Below are 22500 nucleotides of genomic sequence, written 5' to 3' on the forward strand. Positions count from 1 at the left end.
ACAGATGGAGCTACGAGGCCGTCGTGTGCCAAGGGAACTCTACTTTCTACTTGTTGTGTGAACTTAAAGCATGTAGGGCAGAGAGAGACACAACTGTTAATGAATAAGTAGTTCAATACAAAGTTACTCTACTGTATATAAAGAGACATTGTGTGTCTTGACTCTGGTTCTTTAATATGGACTTTGTGTTTGTCTGTAGAGCCTCTTAAGGTAATTCTGACCAGCTATGTGGAACACTTCCTGCAAAACTAATTACAGTTTACATCTCAGATGACAGAGACTTCAGTCATGATCTGAGGAAGAGATCAGCATTAGTCCCCCCCCCGTCTGGAGCTCAAAGGACCATGAACTGAGAGCTGTTCTGGTCTATGCAGGAAGTGGGTCTAACAAATGCTGTGGTCGAACATTATCAGCAGACATGGCCGTCATCTTCAGTCATTTCCTCTAAAATATGCACTTTATTGGTTCAGTGTGTGTCATTCGTCCTACCTGCTCGTTGAACTTCTCCAGCTTCTCCAACTGTTCTCTCTGGTTTTTCTCTAGCTGCTCCATCTCCTTCTGATGCTTCATGGCCAGCTGCAAAAATATTACAACTCCTTCTGTTACTGTTTAGTATTACGAATAACAACGTATGAATGTTTTTCTTTAGAAAGCTGGAAGGTCTCTTTGCATTCGTACTGTAGGAGTACAAACACTTTTGTACGGTATCGATCCGTTAGGAGAATTCTTGGTGTATTCTTTTAAAAAGCTAATTGAACACAACCTACCCTCTTCCTCTCATCCAGGAACTTCTTGGTGTTGCTGCTGTTTAATTCTCGTACTCTCCTAAATAGCACAAAGAGCAGGACCATGAGGATACAAGTGTGACGTCCTGACTGATTACATGATGATAAATGGATACCGTGTGTGTGTGTGTGTGTGTGTGTGTGTGTGTGTGTGTGTGTGTGTGTGTGTGTGTGTGTGTGTGTGTGTGTGTGTGTGTGTGTGTGTGTGTGTGTGTGTGTGTGTGTGTGTGTGTGTGTGAGACCCACCTCTCTCTCTCCGCCTTGTTTTTTATGGACTTGTCCTGGCTGATGGCTTTACTGTTTTCCATGGACATCTTGGCCTGGTTGGCACGCATCTCTTTGCTCTGCCTAACATTGAGGAACAAAAAAAAGCCACATGTACTGTAAGACACAACCTGCAACAACAGCAGCGGTTTAGCAACTCACAGGGTTGCTGCCCCTACAGTCAATAGGTGTGTGTGTGTGTGTGTGTGTGTGTGAGAGAGAAACTCTCACCGTTCATGGATGAGTTTTAGCTGCATGGTCTGCTGCTCCTGGACGGTGGTCAGGAGCTTCTTGAGGTGTTCGCACTGCTGAGTGACGTGGCCATCCTTCACCTCCTGCTCCTCGCTGCTGTGACTGCTCATCAGCTCTGACCACTCCTTGGTGTGCTGTGCTGTGATTTCCTTCACCTGCGACATACACACAAAGTTGCAGGGACACATCTGAGGCGCTTGTCATCTTCACAGCTAATGACCGAGTAACGGGTTCTGATATTTCGGGGTGAGAAGTTTTGCGTTACCTTGACTTCGTGATCGGCGATCAGTGTTTGGATCTTATCCTCCGTCTCTTTCTTAAGCTCTTGGCAGTTGTTTTCCCTGTGAGAAAATGCAAATGCATGTAAAAGCATGTGTGTTTAAAGGGATGGTAGAGGTTTCTAAGAGGCCCGTCTTGTTGATCACGAGCTGAAGGCCCTTTTGGGTTTTACAAAAGCTTGTGTAGAAGTTTTGTCCTTGGAATTGAGCCGGAGGAATAACGTTGATTTAACTTCCGTCCCAGTCTCATGAACGCAACATCTCAGGACGACCGGGAGGGAAATTGTTCAAATTTGGCCCAAATGTCAACTTGAACTCAAGGAGAACAGAATTTTGTGGAATATTTTAACATACTAGTCATTTATCTTCATGACTGCTTTCGACATACTGTACAGTACTATGACTATTTTTTTTATGACTTTTCATTTTTTTACCTTCTAAACTGACTTTCGTGACTTTTTTTCCACATTATTATTAATAATCACATTATTTTCCATACTACTGTGACTTTAACATGTACTACCTACTATAACTTGTATTCATGACTTTCTATATACTGTACAAAGACTCAACATACCATATTAAGATGGTTTTTTCACCATACTATAACTTTTTTTATTACATTTTTCAACATAGACACAAATATTTTATGATTAAAGATTTTCATGACATACTATGAGTGCATTTTTCACTAAACAAGACTTTTTAATGACATACTAGACTTTATGACTTTTTTTCAACATGCTGCCCTAATACTTACGTTATATACTTATTATGTATGTATGATACATGTTGGATTTCCTTTTTTTTTTAATTACCCTCTTTTCTTGATGGCTTTCTCTAACAGTTTCTCCAGGGTTGTCTTCTCCTTATCATGCTGAGACACCATCTTGTCTACCTGGGTGCAGTGGGATTTCTGCATTGTATTTTGATCCTATTGGGGAAAAAAAAGAACATGTATTAGTTATGTATTTCTAGTGTGGAAATGCAGTTGTAAGCTAAACCCAAACTGTATCCACCTCCTCCATGAACAGATGTGAGAATTAATCCTAAAACATGCACATCATAGCAAAACAGGCAGCTTCTACACAAAACTATGATTATTTAAAAAATATTGATGCTTTTGTATCAATATTGTTCATATGTTGTTGTCTATATTCAGTCAACAGATGGAGACTGGATGCTACATTATACACGGGTTACGCAATAGGACTTAATACTATGATAATTATTGAGCCAGCATCCGCCGCGGTCTCTATGGTAAGCTCTGGTCAAAGGAAAAGCAACTTAACAAGTCTAATTCCTAACAAATCATTCATTATGTGGCCGCGTTTATGCACGTTTGAAATGAACAGATTGTGTAAGCGGTGAATACGGCGATGGAACAGTGGGTCAGGGGGAAGATGAAAGGAGGAGCTGAGCATCAATGCCATCCACAGCGAGCCGCTCACCCACCTTTGACTGCTTCTTCTTTAGAGTGTTGAGCTCCTTCTGTTGCTTTTTAATCAATTTCAGGTACGTCTGCAGCGGGAGAGAAACGTACGTATTGGTCGTGTGCAAGTCATGTGGAGAATAGCCTTTTAGGCACCATAGCTGGGTGTCAGTGCAGCAGTTATTCTATGACATCATTGTTGGATTACAGGAGTTTAATTTTACCTGGAGACACAATTAATTGAACAAAAGAGGGTTACAAGAAATAGTGCAGTATTAGACGCTTGTAATGTGATGCCTGATTGTATTATTCAGTATTTATAACACTATCGTAGTACTTATTTATGATAACGTTACACTTTCATCCTGTGCATGTTTCAACCTGTTTACCATTCACCTCTACTGGAGCTGTTATAACAAGTTTATAATCATAAAAGTCGCATCACATCCTTCTTCAGGGTGAAGTGCACATTTCTCCAAACGGAAACGTAAAGTGACCTTCCCTTGTACGATTGCACCAATATCATCATTTAGCAATAACTAATAACTTACTCACCTGCTTTGTAAATATGTATAGTTACCTGATAAAAGCACACATTCTTGGTACTTGATTAAATAATAAACGATTGCTGCATTATGACTTAACTCTTCCACATTTACCATGTCTTACAGACTGAGCCGTAGGAGCCTTGTCATGGCGTTTTGTTTACCAACCTTCATTAGTTTCAAGTCATCAATGCTGACATTAGGCACGAGTACAGTATCTGAAACAGCAGAGAGAAGTGAAGTTTATTTCTGTGTGCACATAGAGTACAAATGTGTGTTTTGAAATGTCTGTGTTTGAAGTCGGTACCGACCCTTCTTGGTTTCTGCTGAGTTGTTTTGGGCAGAGTTGGAGGTCTGGCCCGTGTCTGAGCTGGCCTGTGGCGTCACGCTGGCCTTCACGGTGTCTCCTTTACCCTTTCCCTTCTTGTCGTTCTTTGAGCTTCCACTGGGAACGTCCGCTATGTCGTTCTGCGAAAGGGAAACGATTCGCTTAGTTGGTGAGGGACACTGTTTTTCCTGTGTGGATGCAGGTCTATCCGAGTGAAAAGCTTAGCTGTGGGAGTCAACGCGGGTACAATTCTTCAAACCAGTGTGGAGCTCAGCGTTCCCCCCGTTAACTCAAACTGAAGCTTCAGATGTTTGTTTGTCATTGTGTACCGTGTCAATCCCCAACGCCTTCATCGTCCGCTCTTTTTTCTGCTATGGTCAAGAACTTCTTTGGATCCGACAGGGCATCCACAATGGCTGAAACGCACACACAACACCATTTGTTAGTATTGTAAAGGGAAAAGATTCATTCATAAATCGCTGGGTTGAGGGATTGTTTTTTGCCACATGTATGAAAAGAAAATGTCCAAATATCCACTATGACACACATTTAAAACTACTTTTAATTAAACTTGAATTAGATAAATAATTCAGAAGATAAAGGAATCTTAGGAGCCATCTCTGATGTATTTAAACCATTTATTTGGACTTTAGTAAGGTAGTAAACAAAGTGAGTTGTATTTAATGTCCGGTCAGACTGATTAATTACTGCCTCATTATGCTGAGAGTCAAACTGGCCCTGGGGTAGGATCTAACTTGTTTTAATGAAACGGTTTCTAAAAGATGGATTCTTTTTCGTAATACAGTGCCGTGTGTTTGGCAGGGAAGCGATTCTAGCAGCAGAACTTATGGAAGAAAGCTAATGGTTCCTCAGCGCGAGCCCCTTGGCTTTATTTAACGACAACTCCAATTGTCCTCCTCATTTGTATGCTTGAGCCCGTTTCAAACTGTCTATTAACTGCAGATTCACTGTCATCATCATTTGCATCATGCCATTACTCTGAATGTTTAAACCAACCCAAGGCTGAGAGGAAGTGAGCGGGAGAGAGAGAGTTTCCTCTCCTCCCTACAGGCTACAGAAACAACTTTATTATCAGCCACGATTAAACCGAGAAGTAAAACAAAGCGTCAGTATGAGGCAAACTATTATTTCTGCATTTACGAATCGAAGAACAAAAAGCAATATGAAGTTGTGCGAGTGTGTTCAAGTTGGCCTCACCTCCGAAGCCATCGGGCACGTAGGTCTTGAGGATGATTTGGCAGAAGATGGTGGGCAACGACAGGGGCTTGTTGCCCTCGTTCCTCAGCGAGATGTGACGGTACCCAGCTTGCAGGCCGTCCAGAGGCAGGAGGCGCTGGCCAATCAGCTTGTTGTTGTCGTCGTAGACGCCGATGCGCAGTACTGCCAAATCCGGTAAGATCACCTAGGAGGGATGGAGGGAGGGAGGAGGAGGAGGAGGAGAAGGAGCCACAATAATGGAAAAAAAAAAAGATGGGTTGAGGAACAGGGCACGACAAAAAGTGCAACAGAAAACAAGTCACAGTTCGGAGTAGGTCATCAGCCCTGTGGGAAGTCCACTTCCAGTAACTCATTCTGCTATGAAAATAAACACAAGTACTTCGCAGCCATTGCAGTAAAATGGTCTCTTTAGAGCTAAAGCAGAAACGGCATCAGAAGGTCAAGGATGAAACTGCAGGGGACACTATCGGGACGGTCGCAGTGTGATACAGGAAGAAAGGCACGATAGCACAGCGGCATATCTGACTACTGACGAGGCCATCTCCACCGCTAGGACACATACAGGGAGTAAATCATGTGTGTGTCTTTCAATGTGCTTGTGTGCACACCCTTGGGAAAAAAAGAAAAAAAAGAAAAAGAGCGAGGGTCTCAACTGGCCTTGTGTGTGGAGATAAGTGAACGGCGAGAAGAGGGTGATTAATACCTAGACGAAGAGGAAGGTAAGCGATAAGACCGAAGAATACCCCCGAGAGATGAATGGGTGGGAGCGCCTACGCAAACGTAGCCTGGCTGATGTACCGTATGGGAGTGCTGCTGGTGTGTATTCGCTCTGAGTCATCTTGACAGTGCTGTGTATATGTACGCATGCAAAAGGTGTAGCAGCATCTGAGGGCATTTGTGTCTCTTTGAGTGCGTGTAAAGATGTGAGGAACGAGCCTTGCCAGCAGCTCTGCTGGTGATGCCCCTCTGATAGCAGTGTGTGTGTGTGTGTGTGTGTGTGTGTGTGTGTGTGTGTGTGTGTGTGTGTGTGTGTGTGTGTGTGTGTGTGTGTGTGTGTGTGTGTGGAGCAGCACTGCGGCAGGCTGTGATTGATGGTGTGTGTTAGGAAGCTGGAGTCACAGTCATGGCTGAGAGACTCCTCATTCTGCTGAGAGCAGCACTATTACACACGTTTCTTTCTCTTTCGCTCTCAATATCTCTAATCTCTCTCCTTTTTTTCCTCTTCCTCCATCCGTTTGTTTATGTTCATTTCTTCTTCCTATCCTTTTTGATTCTTTCCACTTCCTTCCTCTCTGCAGACCAAAACACAGGCAAACAAGATACCTCGCCTCCTTTTGTCACCCTCTCTGTTTAGGTTTGTGATATTCTACAAATGACCGCAAGAGTTTCCCAAATCACTCCCTCAGATTTCCTCCTCCTGTTGAAGTCTTTTCTAGATTTTGAACCATCAAGTGACTAGCTTCCATCATCACAAGAGCTTTCTTCCAATTCAAATCATGGCTGTCCTCCATCCCTCTCCATTTCCTTTTCCTCCTACTGTCCAACTACCGCAGCGTTCATCGCAATGCAGACGGCACATTTGTTTTTGCCTCGCTGTACCCGTTATCTCCACCTCCGCTGCTCCTTCCCCTCGCCTCCCCCAACAACACCTCCTCCCCGTCCTTCTCGCTACCTTTCTGAAGACGAAGGGCTCCTCGTTGTAGGCTGGGTTCAGTCCGTTGTTCATCACCATACGTGTGCGGAACTCCTTGCGGATGGTGTCCGTCGGCAGCCCGTACATGTCGACCTCGACGTATGTGCCGATTTTCTTGTCCGACAGGAACTGTCCAGAGAACACCTGCAGTGAAAAGGAGGACGGCATTATGAGGATTTGTTAAAAGTTGTAGATTTCACAAAAATGTTTCTACGATTGAACCTTGGCGCAGTAGGAATGAGGTACAATCGAGCACCACCTACTAAAGTAAAGATATGTGTAAATAGACCTCTTACTGATAATAGCTTAATGCTAAAATCACTGTGATTTTTCTTTACAGTTTTGCTGCACGATTGAAGCGCCGGATGACCCGACCTGTACGCTGCAGGTTGCAGCGATGACTCCATCCACAGGCGTCTCTGAGAAAGGATCAAACATCCTGTCTGACCGCCGCATGAAGTCGGGCTTCAGCAGGTACCTGAAGCGCACAAACACAGAAGATGAAGCAGGAAAATGCTCAAACAAAAATCAATCTGCCTTGGGGTTAGCACTGATGTTGTTAAATACAAAATCCTAATAATTTAATACAATGTTTATCAGGAGTAAGGAGGTACAGCATGAGAAGGGACTAAGGCTTTGTGTGTGTGAGTGTGAGTGTTAACCTGAGGCCCAGCAGAGTGGTATTAGTAATGATGGGTGTCTGCACAAGCCCTGATCTTCCCACATATGAGATTTCCAGCATTAGCAGTAAAATCTCTGCCCTCGGGGACAGTATTAGAGCCGAGGGACGGAGAGAGGAACAGATGACTGCAGAGCGCCTCGGAGGCCCCCCCCCCCCCCCAAAGCACTCATTGGCTCTCACGGCAGACAGTAGATACGGTCGCCGCTGGCAACCACTAATGAGATGTGACAAGCTTTAATTGATGAGCTGAGAAGAGGAGAGAGAGTGGGGGGGGGGGGGGGCTGTTCTCACCCGCAGGAGCCGTTGTACTCAAACTTTCCCTGGTTCAACTGCATGGCCAGATCTGAGAGAGAAAATGAAGGAAATGTTTATGAATTCTCACACAGATATCAAATCTTACAACAATAACAATGAAGTTCATTTGCATTGGTTTCTGTGGAGCTTTTAATGTGTGTCCTCTCTCTCTCTCTCCCTTTTTCTCCCTCATAACTTCTCTCTCCATCACAGAAGCTCCACCTCTTGTGTCACCCCCCTCCAGGCTCGCACATGCTCATCTCCCAGCAGGCCATATGGTCGCCCCCGTTTGCCTCTGGCCATGGGGCAGCAGCTGTTTTCCAACAGGCGTCACTCACTGTAGAGGTGTGTATGTGGCGGTTTATGAAAGTGTGCGTGTGTATGTTCGTTCATGCATGCATAACCTGAACAATTTGCAGAGACGAGGAACTAATTCATGTTATGTCTCCACAGGTGGGTGCGTATGTAAGACAACATGGCAAATGCTGGATTTGCATGTACTATATAGTGGACATCAAGCAATGTGGCAAGAAACAGCACCATGGTTTCTGCGTTCTTCTGATTTGCTATTTTCAGGCGCAAATATTCGCAAACCTCGGCCCATAAAATCTAAGCATGGCTTGATAATTCTAGCAGTAAGTGAGAACATGTGTTTTGCTGAACTGACCCTTTTTAAAGTAACATTTCAATCAAAACCAGATCCTCGGTAAGTAGAAATGTCCTCATTATCATTCTCGGCATATTTAGATGTGTGCATGTGATTAGTGGGTGTGTTCATTTAGACATCAGCAGTAGATGCCTTCAGTGAGAACATGTGAGGTCACAAGATCACTGCATGCTGAGATCAGAAGAAGTTTAACGGAGCGCTTACAGTTGTGTATATATATATATATGCACATGTGTGTGTGTAACATGTATCTGCTGTATGTGCAGTGCTTGATATTATGGGTGTGTTTTGAGGTCAGAGGTCCCATGCTGTGTGTGCTGTGGTACCTGGGGTCTGGAAGTTCAGTGAGACCATCTGGCAGCCCGCGTTCCAGAAGATCTGAGGCATGTAATTACTGGAGTCCACCCGGCCCCCTTTGGGGTAGATACGGCTCATCTGACGCTTGTTGTAGCTGCACTGAAGCTCAGGAAAAATAAATAAATAAAAGGAACGGGAGAGCATGTGTGTTCTAACACGTGTGTGCGTCAAACAGACTGTAGGACTATTTTTAGTGTGAACAGCTTGGGTCAAGCAGTCCCATTGGAGGCAGAGAGAGAGAGGCATAGTTTGTGTGAATGTTTGTGTGAGGTCAGGTCACACAGTCCAAAAGCACACCGGCATCTAGAGGCCTCCAGTGCTTTTTCCGAGAGCAGAGTGGAAACAAACATCAGATCTGACCCGCTGTTCAGATCTCATTTAGGTGACCTCAATCTATTAAAACTCTAATTTTATTTTACAGCTACAAACATGTAGCTTCACGGTGTCAACGTAACTGTGCTCGGCGAAGAATAGTGGACAATAGTGTTGTTAATTAAAGCTATGATCACATTTTATAATTTGTCAAATGAGTGTCTAGAGGAGTTAAATAAGTCCTGTAACAATTTGACCTCTTCTAATAAATAGATCTTCTTCAAGCGATTCTATTGTTCAGATGAAATGCAGCACAGCTTTCACTTGAAGCCCAAAGGATACTTGACGAACTCTATGGCGTTGGTCTTCAGATAGCCCAGACCAACAGACTCGTTGAAAGATGACATGTTATGGTGGATGTTCCTTTCTGAAAGACGGGAGACACAAGGGAATGAAACGTGCTCGTGGCGTTTTGATTTTTTTTTTTTTTTTTTTTACCCAGAGCAACACAAAGAACACAAAAGGTCAGTCCCAAATTATCCGTGAACAAGAAGCAGGAAGTCGAAGCTCACCCTCTGCCACATCAAAACTCTGGAACTTGACGGGCTGTGCGTAGTTGACCATTGCTGAGAGCCACGGGTGGATGTTAGTGGTGGCTCCTACGTAAGTGTACTGAGCTATCAGAGCCTCTTCAGAGTCCTCCGCCTCCTCCACACCCTGCACAGGTACAAACAAATGGTTCACATACATGCAACACTGGATGGGTCTGATGCATTTACCCAGCCATGATGTTTGTTTGTTTCTTAACTAAGAAGTGATTAAGTGTGTAAGAGAGTAGTGGCGGTGATGTGCTCGCCTTCTTGTTATTGTCTTGGTCGGATGCTTCGGAGATATCTGTGGCGTCTGTTGCTTCTGTGGCTACAGATATTTCTGTCACGTCATCGTCAGGCACCTAGAAACACAGACGGGTAGAAACAAACAAAGTTTAAACGCTCAGAATTCATCTTAAATGACGGAGTGACTGTGTACTAGGGGATAATTGGCACAAAACATACTGTATGGACTCCATTTATACCACTAAATGAAGTTCTGAGGCCATTTCTGAATCTCCCGTCTGCCCAGTGAGATGTAATGGACGCCTGAGACATCGCTGGTTCATTAATCTGAGCATTTCAGAAGCCAAACGGTGGTCAAAGTGACGGCTCACCTTCTTGATACTGTTGTTGCGCTCTTCTTTCGTCGTGCTGACAGCGTTGCTCTTGGAGACGCTGTTGGCCTCTTTCTCAGCGGTCGCCTCTGACAGACTGCTGGGGGCGTCTGAATTCAAATCCTTATCCTCCGCCTCCTTCTCTCCTACACACACACACACACACACCAAACACACAGATGTTTATTCCAGAGCACAAATGGTCTACTAAAGATTTCTTGTTTCTTTTAACATTGTGATTTTTATGAAATCAAATTAAAAGCCATTCAAATTAGTGTTCACCTATTGTTTTCCCTTCAAAAGACCTTTGATAAGGTGTCATGTTGTGTACATGTCAGCACAAAACGCACAGACAGACAGACAGACAGGTATACATATATGTGTACACAGACAGTCATTCAGCTGACCGTTCTCTGTTTCCTCTTCATTCTCCTCTCCCATAATGATGGCGGGGGTGTTGGTCTCTCCTGCCTCCATGTGTTTCTTAAAGGCCTCTAGCTGCTCTGTATGACACACACACACACACACACACACACACACACACACACACACACACACACACACACACACACACACACACACACACACACACACACACACACACACACACACACACACACACACACACACACACACACACACACATTAAACCAAACATCCATATTATGAGCAGAGATGTAACTGTTCAACAAGTCGAGTTGTTTACGTACTCTGTTCAACTTCAGGTTTCAAGCGTTTGTTTTTGATGAGGATTTTGCGTTTGAGGTCATTTGGAGAGGGTAAGGAGCGCCCCGATTCAATCTGCCCAACAGAACATCATCATACATTTAAATATAGAGGGCTGTCAGCCAAATGCAATCAACTCTGAGAGACGCTGTGAATCAGAGAGAGTGTTTACCGGGTAGTTTTCCAGAGGCTGTTTGAGGAGGAACTCACCGAAGAGCTCTTCACAATACTTGGCCATCTTGTACTGCTGTGGTTTACTGGACACGCACACGCACACACACACAGAGAGATAATGCATTGTGGCCATGTACTGTGTAATACATTTATAAAAAATAGCAAAAAAATATGCATTGACACCCTTGCTTATTACGAACTGAACACATACCTGCAATGGTTTTCAAAGGACAAAATTACAGGATAGTCTGAGGTCACGAATGCTGTCTCTTTGATGGCTTGGATAACATCCTGTTGGAAGAGGAGGGGATGCGAAAAAGAGAAAAGAAGGAGAAGAGAAGGAAGAAAAAGGGAACGAGAGAGAAGTCAAAGCTGTAATAGATGCAATGTCATACTCTCAACACAAGGGGGCAGGCACACCTTATGCAAAAGTATAGAAGCAGCCAGAAAAAGAGGTGTGTGTGTGTGTGTGTGTGTGTGTGTGTGTGTGTGTGTGTGTGTGTGTGTGTGTGTGTGTGTGTGTGTGTGTGTGTGTGTGTGTGTGTGTGTGTGTGTGTGTGTGTGTGTGTGTGTGTGTGTGTGTGTGTGTGTGTGTGTGTGTGTGTGTGTGTGTGTTTTCACCTTGAACAGGATGTCTGTGCACATGGCCTTGCCGTGAGTGATAATGGGCTCCTGGTCCTCTCCTTTCCCATCCCAGCAGTCCAGCTCCACACATCTGACCGGATGGAAAGCACACAGAAACTGTTCATGCACTGCAGGCATCCGCTGATGACGCACACGTAATAAAATACACATGTATGATCGAGACGTTTTACCCATTCAGACCATGCGTGTGTTTGTATCCAAAATCTTAACAGACTTTCTCACACACACACACACACACACACACACACACACACACACACACACACACACACACACACACACACACACACACACACACATTAACTCACCTGCATCCAGACAGCAGGACCTGCCGGTACATCTCTACCGAAGACTTTCCTCCAAACTGTCGGCCGTTCAGGTACGTGTTGTGGGAGGAGCTGATGAAGTAGTGGGCCAGCGGCTGCTCCATCTCCTGGTACAGTTCCAGCCGATCCAAAAAAACCGGAGCATTTTCGTCTGACATCAGGTACCGGCAGAACCCGTCACTGGACATGCAGCCTGGGGGTGAAGGAACAAGGGGGACAGTGTTAACGGGATTGAGGGTGAATCTCATTCTTTATCAGATTAGAATAAATGGTGGTGGTTACAGTGAACTTGCTGAAAAGCCCCTCAGACTGAAAGTTTATCAATTATCCTAATAAATGCTGGCTTTTAAATTTGGACAGGAATGGCTTTTATCAAATATTATAGAAACTCATTTAAGTAATTGACCTTTTTCTTGCTAGGCCATAGATGATATTGATAATTAATTAATAATATAATCTTATTCCTCTTAAATTGCAACATGTGCAAGCTTTAGTCAATAGATGATTTAAAATCAGTTGCTATTGTGTCAAAAGGACATAAGATAGCTTTTAGAGTTTTAACTGTTTGTTAACTAACTGTTTATGTTGTCATGATGCCAGGAACAGGGAAAACAAGACATAGAGAACTACACCGACAACCTGATGCAACATGCTGCAGTTGCACAGGTCCACATGCAGATGGCAGCACAGCCTAAAACATCTCTCTGCCTCCCGTTTCCCTCCACGCTGCTCTACCTTTCTTCTTCAGCTCTTCGTCTCGCTCGTATTTCTCGATGATCTGCATGGCTCTCTTGGGGTCGTAGAACGGGAACAGGATCTCATTTAACCTAGGGTCACGTTGATTCTGAGGAGCGACACACACACACACACACACACACACACACACACACACACACACACACACACACACACACACACACACACACACACACACACACACACACACACACACACACACACACACACACACACATTTATCCACAGACGTATTGTCAACACATATACTGATATACAAACAAAGTGGATCTGGGACACAAGACATCTTCCACTGACACACAGGACTGGGGCAACTACAAACTGCTCACTTCAAGAACTGTAATTTCCTTATTTTGATTAATAAGGTGGGTTTTGATAATGATTGTGGTCTTGAATGGAGAGCACTTCGGTATAAACAGGACTTAACAGACAAAATGTAATTATGAGACGTTCAAGGGAAGCAGTGAGCCACACTAACAGGTGCAGTGCTTTGCTTAAAAGCAAGGAAGTCAGCCGTGTTGCAGAGGTTCAAGGCAGCTCTACTTTACCAAAACAACAACATCCTCATACTGCCAGTGCCCACCCACAAAGCCACTCGGGGAATTAATTCAACCAAAGCTTTGGCTCCATGGTGCGGGTTCTACGGCGTGATGCACAGGACCGGAGCAGCGAACACGCACGACTTCACCAAGCAGGTATTCACGGCCACAGAAAACAAGACACAAGACAGCAGGAAACGAGATGAGCCGAGCAGGAAGCAACAGGACGGAAACCTCTACCCTCCCGTTGCCATGGCAACACCAATCAGACGCGAGGAGGAGGAGGAGGTGAGCCGCGGTACGGAGAACACGGGGAATGGGATGAGGGCGGGAATGCAGAACAGGGGGAAGCCAGGTTGAAGTTGCCCTTGCAGGTTGACTGGAGGTTAAATACTTTGTCCACCTCATTAATGGACTTTTAATGAGGGTTGGCTGATGTCCAGTCCGGGCCGGAGGGCAACTTCTACCCAGAGCAACGTCTACCCAGAGCAACGTCTACCCAGAGCAACTTCTACCCAGAGCAACTTCTACCCAGAGCAGGGGGCAAAGCAGGGGGAGTTGCAGAGAGAAGGGGGGGGGGGGGGGGGGGGGGGGGTCGCGAGCAAGCAACACACAGAGAAGTTAATGAATGATAAAGAGCTTACTTCATTCAGAAAGCTGACTAACTGCTCTACAGTTAAATAATCAGTTTTGTTCCCATTGCTGCAAAGGAATTAATTAGAAAGAAAAAAAAAAACAATGTTATGCCTCTTAAAAAAAAGAAAAATAGACATCCTCTCATTCACATCAGTTAAAATTAGCAAGCAGTCTTTGAAAAAAGGGGATCATACTTAAATGTTACACGTTTAGTAATAACATGTTAATCGTCACTCATAAGTAATGTTGAACTGTGGAAGCAGGTTAGGCTGTCCAGACATTGTTAGTGCAGCAGGCGCAGAAACATTTCTTCTGATTATTTCCAACGAGGTGGAGGAGCTCACAGCTGGGGAATATTTCAACAGGGCAGCACGGGTGTAAAAGAATGTTACGTTGTTTATTTGGAGGATTGATCACGTTCTAGTATTCATTTTGAGGTATAAATCGGTTAACGTTACAATTACAAAAAGCAAAAAGGGGCAGGCAGGTTAAAAAACGGGACGCTCACATGTTCTTGAAGAGTTCCTCTATGTCCGTGCGAGGGCAGATCTTCTGTGTGAGCGCGTAGAAAATGTCGTAGGTGAAATCCGATGGTTCAATCTCATCATTCTGTGGAAGAGGAAACGGCCGTTTGTTAACGTCAGAGCCACAAACCTACAGTTTCCAGTGCCACATGTGGTCCATCTGGTTCAACACAGTCCACGCTCAGAGGTGTCTGACCTTTCCACTCGGAAGGCCAAGATCCTTTAGAGCCTGGAAGATCCCCTTCTCTGTTTTTCCTGACGCAAACGTTCGAGTAATGCTGTAAAACGAGAGCGGAAGACAAGAGGAAAGGTGAAGCGTTAAGTGAGACATATTAGAGTAGACACAGTGGCCACGTTTCACAGATCTTTATCTGCATTTTGAAGCATTGCATTAGAATAGCTGTATGGAAACGGCAGAATTTGAGGAAAAAATCTTTTTTTATGCTCACTTGAGGTGTTTTTACCTTTGGCAAAAAAAATCATGGAAAAGTCTTAGCTGGAAAATTTAATTCCCATGAATGATCAGCTGTTTCTGCTATTGCCATCTTTCTGGATATGTATTTACACTTTCTTCATCTCCGGACAACATGAAACCTCTCTCCTTTTTCCTGTCCCAGATGGTTAGATGGTCATGCCGATCTGTGTCGTTTCCAGTTGGTAACCTCTACTCTACTTCATCTTCCGGTGGATTACAGCCACGTGCAGCTTATAGTGCCGACTTCTGACCAAACTACGCCGTAGCAGAGTTCATACGCTCCAAACGCGTTGATGGAAAAGCCCCTAATTTGCATATTTCTTTCTCCGTCATTTCAAATGTCTGCTTAGAATTTCGCTTAGCGAGCGGTTGACCAAATACCTCATTCGTTTACTCTTACCCTCTCACAGGAATCTTGCCATTCACATTGGTCTGGAAGCACATTCTCATCCAACTAAAAGGAGAGAGGGGCATTCAAAAAGCACAGATTAGAGAAAAGGCTGATTTTTGAATTATATAGAAAACAGAGTTTATGTAATTACTGCTCACTGTTTCTTGAGGCAGGTCATTGGACACACGTTGTTGGCCTTAAAGTTGTGAATCACAGACCTCAAACCCTCGATCCACTTCTGCAAACACAACAAGCAGCAGCATGAAGTCTGAACACACTGACAAACCAAAGCCCACACACACACACACACACACACACACACACACACTACATTGTGTTTACAAGTGAGTGTCTTTGGGGAAATGAACACAAGCAAATTGAATTGCCTCTTAATTCTCTCTCACTCACACACACACACACACACACACACACACACACACACACACACACACACACACACACACACACACACACACACACACACACACACACACACACACACACACACACACACACACACACACACACACACACACAGTGATAAATACAGTGAGCTGTTGCAAGTCTACAAGCAGTGACAGGAAAGAAGAGAGGACGACAGTCGGAACATTTTTGACCCCTCTGTCTTTCGTCTCTTTGATTCTAACTCCGTCTTTGTGCTCCGTCTGTCCTCCGCTTTCACAGAAAATGATGACTGGCAGCATTATAAGAACATTAAACAAGATAACGGGTGCAGCAGGGGTAGTCTGGCTGGGCATGTGGCCCTGTGTGTGTGTGTGTGTGTGTGTGTGTGTGTGTGTGTGTGTGTGTGTGTGAACGTGTCTCTGATGTAAATAACTCTGTCATCTCCCGAGGTCTGCTACTTAGGGCCACCTGCATGCTGGGAAGTGGTGATGATGTCATGGTGTGTCTCTCTCTCTGTGTGTGTGTGTGTGTGTGTGTGTGTGTGTGTGTGTGTGTGTGTGTGTGTGTGTGTGTGTGTGTGTGTGTGTGTGTGTGAGAGAGAGAGAGACAGTGAGAGAAAGAGGAAGAGGGACAGAAATGGCAGGAATAAATGTGTGGAGGACGAGGACATGAACCTGGATCTGAGTGTATGTGTGCATGCGATTGTGTCTGTGTGTGTGTGTCTGTGTGTGTGTGTGTGTGTGTGTCTGTGTGTGTCTGTGTGTGTGTGTGTTTGTGTGTGTCTGTGTGTGTGTGTGTGTGTGTGTGTGTGTCTGTGTGTGTTTGTGCCTCCTTGCTGAAGGCTGTTGCACAAATATCATTGGCAGCCCTGTGGCAGGGAGCTCTCCAGAGCACAAACATCGTTTATAACACCCATCACCACAAAAGCACACTCTCATGGGCGATGCATAAACAGCAACGCTGCGGTGCCAAATAACAGATCTGAGCCACCACAAAACATGCGTTTTCAGTTTGGTCTGATTTTAAAATTCTGGGGGACATTTTGTTTTGTCAGAACTGACATCTTTTAATACATCCCATAAAACTGTATAAATTCCTCAAGGCTAGCAGTGTGCTGTGACTTCTAATCATTCCTTTGTTGCTGCCGCTAAGCTCTTCTAACTTTTCTCAGCACTTGAATGATCTTCAGAGACAAACAATCGTGGATGACACAAACCCTGACATATAGATCCATATCAGAAACTATTTATATCTTATTTACTCTGCATCAGCAATCCTGAGGCTGAGAGAAAACGACTCTCACTTTGAGTTGTCAAAGTGCTTTTTCTTGCTTTGGCTCTGTGTCTTTCAATTACTGCTAAGCCTTTGGGCCACACTGGATTCATCACTAAATAGAAGAGAGATCATTTTTCATGGTTTCCCCTTTTTTTTTCTTCATGGTTTTCAAATGATAAAGATGACTTTTAACTTTCAACAAATCCCATGAAAAAAACGAAAAATGATTAATAAATGATTAATATTTATATTAGTATTATTAATAATAATAATCTCTGTGCCAAAGACCTACATTGATGGCCAGAAACTCTTAAAACTCACGAATGAGTCACACTGTTGCACTGGGTGACATGCTTCTCTATTATGATGAACATGGGCACTGCAGTTTATTTTGAGTGCACCATCATGCTGCCGTAAATACGTACCGGCATACCAAATGTCTTTTAATCTGCTGCTAAAAATAGTCCCCAACAAATGGGCACCGTTTGAAAAACTGCAGTGCCCAGCTGTTTTAGGAAATAACTTCAGACTTCAACAAATGACGCTATTATTTCTGCCTCCTTATAGGAACTAATGGGCCGACTGGTTTTGGTCTTTTTATAGGATTTGTGTACAATAAGTAAAATATAGAATAATGCCAACCTTCTCTTTTGAAGAATTGCAGAAATTGGTTTCAATTGTCCTAGAATGAAGCACTATATCACTGCTGACACTGCAATCTTTTGGTTCCTCTGAGAAGTATCGTACTTCATATGCGGATCAATTCAGATCTGGGAAATTGAAATTGAATCTGCACATACAGTTGTTTATTGTGGGCTGTGCAGGATGTGTACAATGTTTTCCAGCAGGGGTCATCGATAATGTCTGCTGATTAAAAGAGAGAAAGAGAGAGAGAGAAAGAGAAAGAGAAGGAGAGAGAGAAAGAGAGGAAGCGAGAGAGAAAGAAAGAGAAGGAGAGAGAGAGAAGCAGAGAGAGAAAGAAAGAGGAGAGAGATAAAAGGAGATAGAAAGAAAGAGAAAGAGAAAGAGAGAGAGAGAGAAAGAAAAAGAGAGAGAAAGAGAAGGGTGGAGAGGTGTTGTCAATTAGGCAGTCAGATTTCTCACAGAGCCTTTTCCTAGATGTGTGAAGAAAAACAAAGAAAAAGAGAGTTAGAGTGCGAGAGAGAGAGAGAGAGAGAGAGAGAGAGCGAGAGAGAGAGAGAGAGAGAGGGAGCGAGAGAGAGAGAGAGAGAGAGAGGGAGCAAGAGTAGATGAAGAGCGAGACAAAAAGGATAAAAAAAAAAATAACAGCAGAAGCAGAAGTGCAGGAGGCACAATGGGAGATAGAGATGAGGTCACACACACACACACACACACACACACACACACACACACACACACACACACACACACACACACACACACACACATGACTCATTCTAAATCTGTCTATTTATCAGAGTGAATCAACACCAGATTTCATTCGTGGAGGAGTGGGCATATGAACCATTCACCTGGCAATGTGCTTTAGTTAGATTTGTCCAAAACAGGCACTGACTTTGGATATTAAAAAAAATCAATTCATGTTGTAGGTGTACTTCCTCAGTCTCGAGTGCCAAAGAAGCACCGTGGATGGGAGTATTTACCCTGGCTGTGTCGGGGTTCTCCGCCACCATGAACATGAAGTTGAGGTTGACCAGGTCTGTGCCGCTGCAGATGCAGATGATGCAGCCCTCCAAGTCCGCCTCCGTCTTTCCAAGGGCCTCGAATGATGACAAGATCTTGGGGTCCTGAGAAAAAGAGGAAGCTTAAGTTTGCAGCAGATATATGAGCAAGATGTTCAAAGTATGAACGTACGTAAGCATGTACTAAGGGTAAAAATAAAATGGGATTTTGAACACACGCCTAGAAAGACAAAAAGAATGAAGACAGAACCAGAGAAACGTCTTCAGAAGGAAATAGGAAGATAAACATAGAAAACAAATGAGAGGTAAAGCTGTGGTGTAGGCTGTCCAGGACTGACCCGAGTTCAATAACTTACAAGAGGAAATGAAAGACATTTTAAGGAAGGATTCAATCTCCTATTCTGGTATTGTTGCCGTAAATAGTCACTGACAAGAAAACACGAGGAGAAAGCAGATTAGAGAGAAGGCAGTTGAAATGTTTAGTGGAGCTGTGGATAAGACTCAGGATGTTGAAAAGTACGATAAACTGAATGAATCATGCTTGGGAGACTGAAGCTCAGCTTTAAAGGGATACAATAAACATCCATCATGGAGGAACATATTACAGTACTAAATTCAAAACGGAATCTCAGCAGCTCGAAAAGTTCCACTGAATCCAGATGTGGACGTGTTGTACAGCGCTGGAACGCAACACTGCAGACACCACTTTACTGGAGCGAGCAGAGCAGTGGTGAGTAACACTATGCAGCTTCCATGACTTGAATGTGACTCAAAGGACGTTAAGTAAATGTGTAGTTTGGTTTAACTTCACTCAAAGGCGAAAACCAACCACTGATTTAGTCTTTTATGTTATTTAACATGTTGTGGAGCCATATAGTACAGCAGGTTTCTATTCACTGCACATGTTGGACGGGTTTGTTGTCCACCATGTTAATGGATTTTTAATCGCTGGTTTATTATTGAAACTACACCATTCATGGCTTTTGCTTCATTTGGTTTGTGTCCCTGCACTAACAATCTCTTAATAACATGATCTAATTCTACAACAAATACGAAAAACCAGCATTATACACTTAAGACGTAAGACTGTGAAGCCGCATTTTAGACATTTAAATGACTTAATGAGGCTTTTAAATTCAAGGCAAAATAATGTACAACAATTTCAACAATGCTGAAAAAGTAAACACTCTATTTTATAACCCTAGACATTAGATATGACATTTAAAGACCCGTGGTTCCAGGTTCCTCAGGGCGGTTCAGTCTGACACGGCCGCGAACTCCACGGAAGCATTCTGCCGCTATCAAAAACCCACAGCACGACTTTTCAGATTTCAGTCTGCCACCGTCGTCACCGCGGAGGTGCGTAGTGTTTTTGTTGTCGTGTGGTTGAATTAACAGCGACAGGCGACAGGCTGAGCCCTTTTAAAACCCCCAGCCAGCAATCATCCAATGCCATTCATCCCACCCACCACCCACCCGCCCCCCCCCACCACCCCCGCTCATTGGATTACGTCAAACGGCTCTCGGGGGCTTGCGTAACCGCGTTAGCCCTCTGAAGAGAAGCCCCGGTGCTCTCTGTTGTTCTTCGTCGGCTGCTTGCAGAACGCTATGAACAAACAGGAGGGGCTGCAGTATCTGTATACGTGCCCTTACACATGTACATGTACACGGAACCAGGCGGAGGGCCGAGCAAACAGACCCCCCCCCCCCCCCCCTCCTGCTGTCAACAGTACATACACAAACTGGTAATGCTTCTGTACACACCAGTGTCTCCTGTCAGGTGTTTGACTGTCAGTGGCTTTGACAGACTTGTATCCTAATTAGAGTCCGCATGGGTAAAACCGTAACAGCTTTCATAATCCATCTGGTCTGTAAGGTTCAATGCTACGAGATAATGTGTCACTGTCAAGGCTAAATATGAATCAATACTTAATTCACGGAGAGAAATAATACAGGTCTGTGTATCTGGCTCCATAGCTGAAAGGATTGGTTGGTTGATCGGTTGCCAGCTGCTCTGAAGATTCAAAACAATGGAGCTTCTTGGTACATATTGGCTATTTCTAGATCCGCTTCCTATTACCGGACCAGGAAAGGTCATTCTGACAGAGACAGAACGACTTCTACCTGAGAGATTCTGATCCCACAGCGGGAACTCCTTAACCCAGTTGGTCCTCTCCGACAGCCCATCATAATAGGACCGGAAGCACGAGGTTTCATTATTCCTCTCCGTGTCACAAGCACACACCAAAAAAAAATAAAAATAAAAAATGAAAACATTTCAGATAGAACCTGCAGCTAAACCCAGCCAGGGTTGTATAAATATTGATGAGTTAAATATTTGATGTTCTGTTCTGCTAATGCCTCTGGTGAGTCCGGGAGAGGCTCTGGAGTGAGAACTCAACTGAGAGTCCCAGATCAGTCGGCCGATTGATAGAATACACCGCGGCAGCTAATTAAAGCATGAATAATGCGCCCGACGTGGAAGTCTCCCCAGATTTTAACCAAGAGAGCCACCGAGGGAGCGGCAGGCTGAATGTTGTGTGTGTGTGTGTGTGTGTGTGTGTGTGTGTGTGTGTGTGTGTGTGTGTGTGTGTGTGTGTGTATAGAGAGCGTGTATACGCTGTAAAAACAGAAGCGAGGAAATTGTGTTTGCCGAGGTCTCACCTTTGGGACGGCACCGACGCGGATACTGTTGACGAGGGAACACTCCAGAACCTGGCCTTCCTGCAGGTGAGACGCACGGAAAGATACGGAGAACATAAGAACAGAGAGAATATGACGGCAGGTGATGAGAGAGACGGAGAGGGACGGGGGGGGGGGGGGGACACAGATAAGAAAACAAGACAGATGGGTCACGGTGCACTTTTGTTTGTTTTGCAATCACTTCTAATACACAGAGGCAACACCACAACCTCTCTGCATCCGACGACGGTTATTAACGTAGGATGTTATGTAACGCCGCCGCATCTTTCTCATAATCAAGTTTCCGATACCTAACAACGCGTCCCTCTTTGTTTACTGCTGTCAGATTAGAACTCGCGGTTCAATTTGGGAGTTGAATTCCCAGTGAGACGGCCTCCAGCCCCCTGCAACGCTTACAGAGCACAGGATGAGCAGCTTGAAAGAATGCAGAGGAGCACATCGGTTTTCCTGTCCTACAGACTTTCAATGGAATAAATTACCGATATATTCTCCCCTTGTTGATTGTAATACCATACTTGCATGAGGTGAAAACAACTGGCCACGTAGAGGGAAGGAAGTAAAATCTCTTTTTTTGGGGGACTTGATGGTCAGATGTTATATCTTATTTACTCACATTTCTTCTGTCATGGTGACATAACACTGTTGTTTGCTTTCAGTACCAGACTATTTGAGTCCTGTTTCACCTGTATCTACTAATACCACCAGGCCACTGCTTTAAATAAGAAGTGTTCTTATGAGGGATGCACCGATCCAGATTTTTCAGTCCCAGAATCGATACCTGGGCAGATGATAAACACCGATCAGATACCGTGATCAGCTCATACCGGTTGTATTTCTTGAGGGATCTTATGAAGGCAACATTGACTGGGATCCAGCAACATCGGGCTCGACTTAAACATTGCTTTATTATCTTTGCAAAACAAAAC

At 44.2% G+C, this 22500-nt stretch overlaps 1 protein-coding gene across 1 annotated transcript in view; it reads right to left on the bottom strand.

The window, feature by feature from the left end:
- Window positions 1–6: 6 nt before the first annotated feature.
- The window catches only part of LOC137883966 (1-phosphatidylinositol 4,5-bisphosphate phosphodiesterase beta-4-like), a 41187-nt gene continuing 18693 nt past the window's right edge, over window positions 7–22500 (bottom strand). The window contains 34 exon segments of the mRNA XM_068725577.1: window positions 7–576; window positions 768–825; window positions 1032–1133; window positions 1281–1456; window positions 1567–1642; window positions 2398–2513; window positions 3035–3100; window positions 3725–3774; window positions 3868–4024; window positions 4214–4238; window positions 4240–4300; window positions 5103–5307; window positions 6796–6960; window positions 7192–7294; window positions 7790–7841; window positions 8786–8910; window positions 9471–9555; window positions 9701–9845; window positions 9985–10080; window positions 10336–10481; window positions 10743–10838; window positions 11046–11136; window positions 11234–11318; window positions 11447–11526; window positions 11857–11950; window positions 12189–12399; window positions 12942–13050; window positions 14146–14203; window positions 14646–14746; window positions 14858–14939; window positions 15537–15590; window positions 15686–15765; window positions 18833–18976; window positions 21536–21595. Of these exon segments, the coding sequence (XP_068581678.1) occupies window positions 445–576; window positions 768–825; window positions 1032–1133; window positions 1281–1456; window positions 1567–1642; window positions 2398–2513; window positions 3035–3100; window positions 3725–3774; window positions 3868–4024; window positions 4214–4238; window positions 4240–4300; window positions 5103–5307; window positions 6796–6960; window positions 7192–7294; window positions 7790–7841; window positions 8786–8910; window positions 9471–9555; window positions 9701–9845; window positions 9985–10080; window positions 10336–10481; window positions 10743–10838; window positions 11046–11136; window positions 11234–11318; window positions 11447–11526; window positions 11857–11950; window positions 12189–12399; window positions 12942–13050; window positions 14146–14203; window positions 14646–14746; window positions 14858–14939; window positions 15537–15590; window positions 15686–15765; window positions 18833–18976; window positions 21536–21595 (3486 nt within the window). The 3' untranslated portion in view covers window positions 7–444.

Source organism: Cebidichthys violaceus, unplaced genomic scaffold (assembly GCF_023349555.1).
Source record: "Cebidichthys violaceus isolate CVI_PGR_0920_01 unplaced genomic scaffold, fCebVio1.0.p SCAF_358, whole genome shotgun sequence".
In the NCBI taxonomy this organism is placed as follows: Eukaryota; Metazoa; Chordata; class Actinopteri; order Perciformes; family Stichaeidae; genus Cebidichthys; species Cebidichthys violaceus.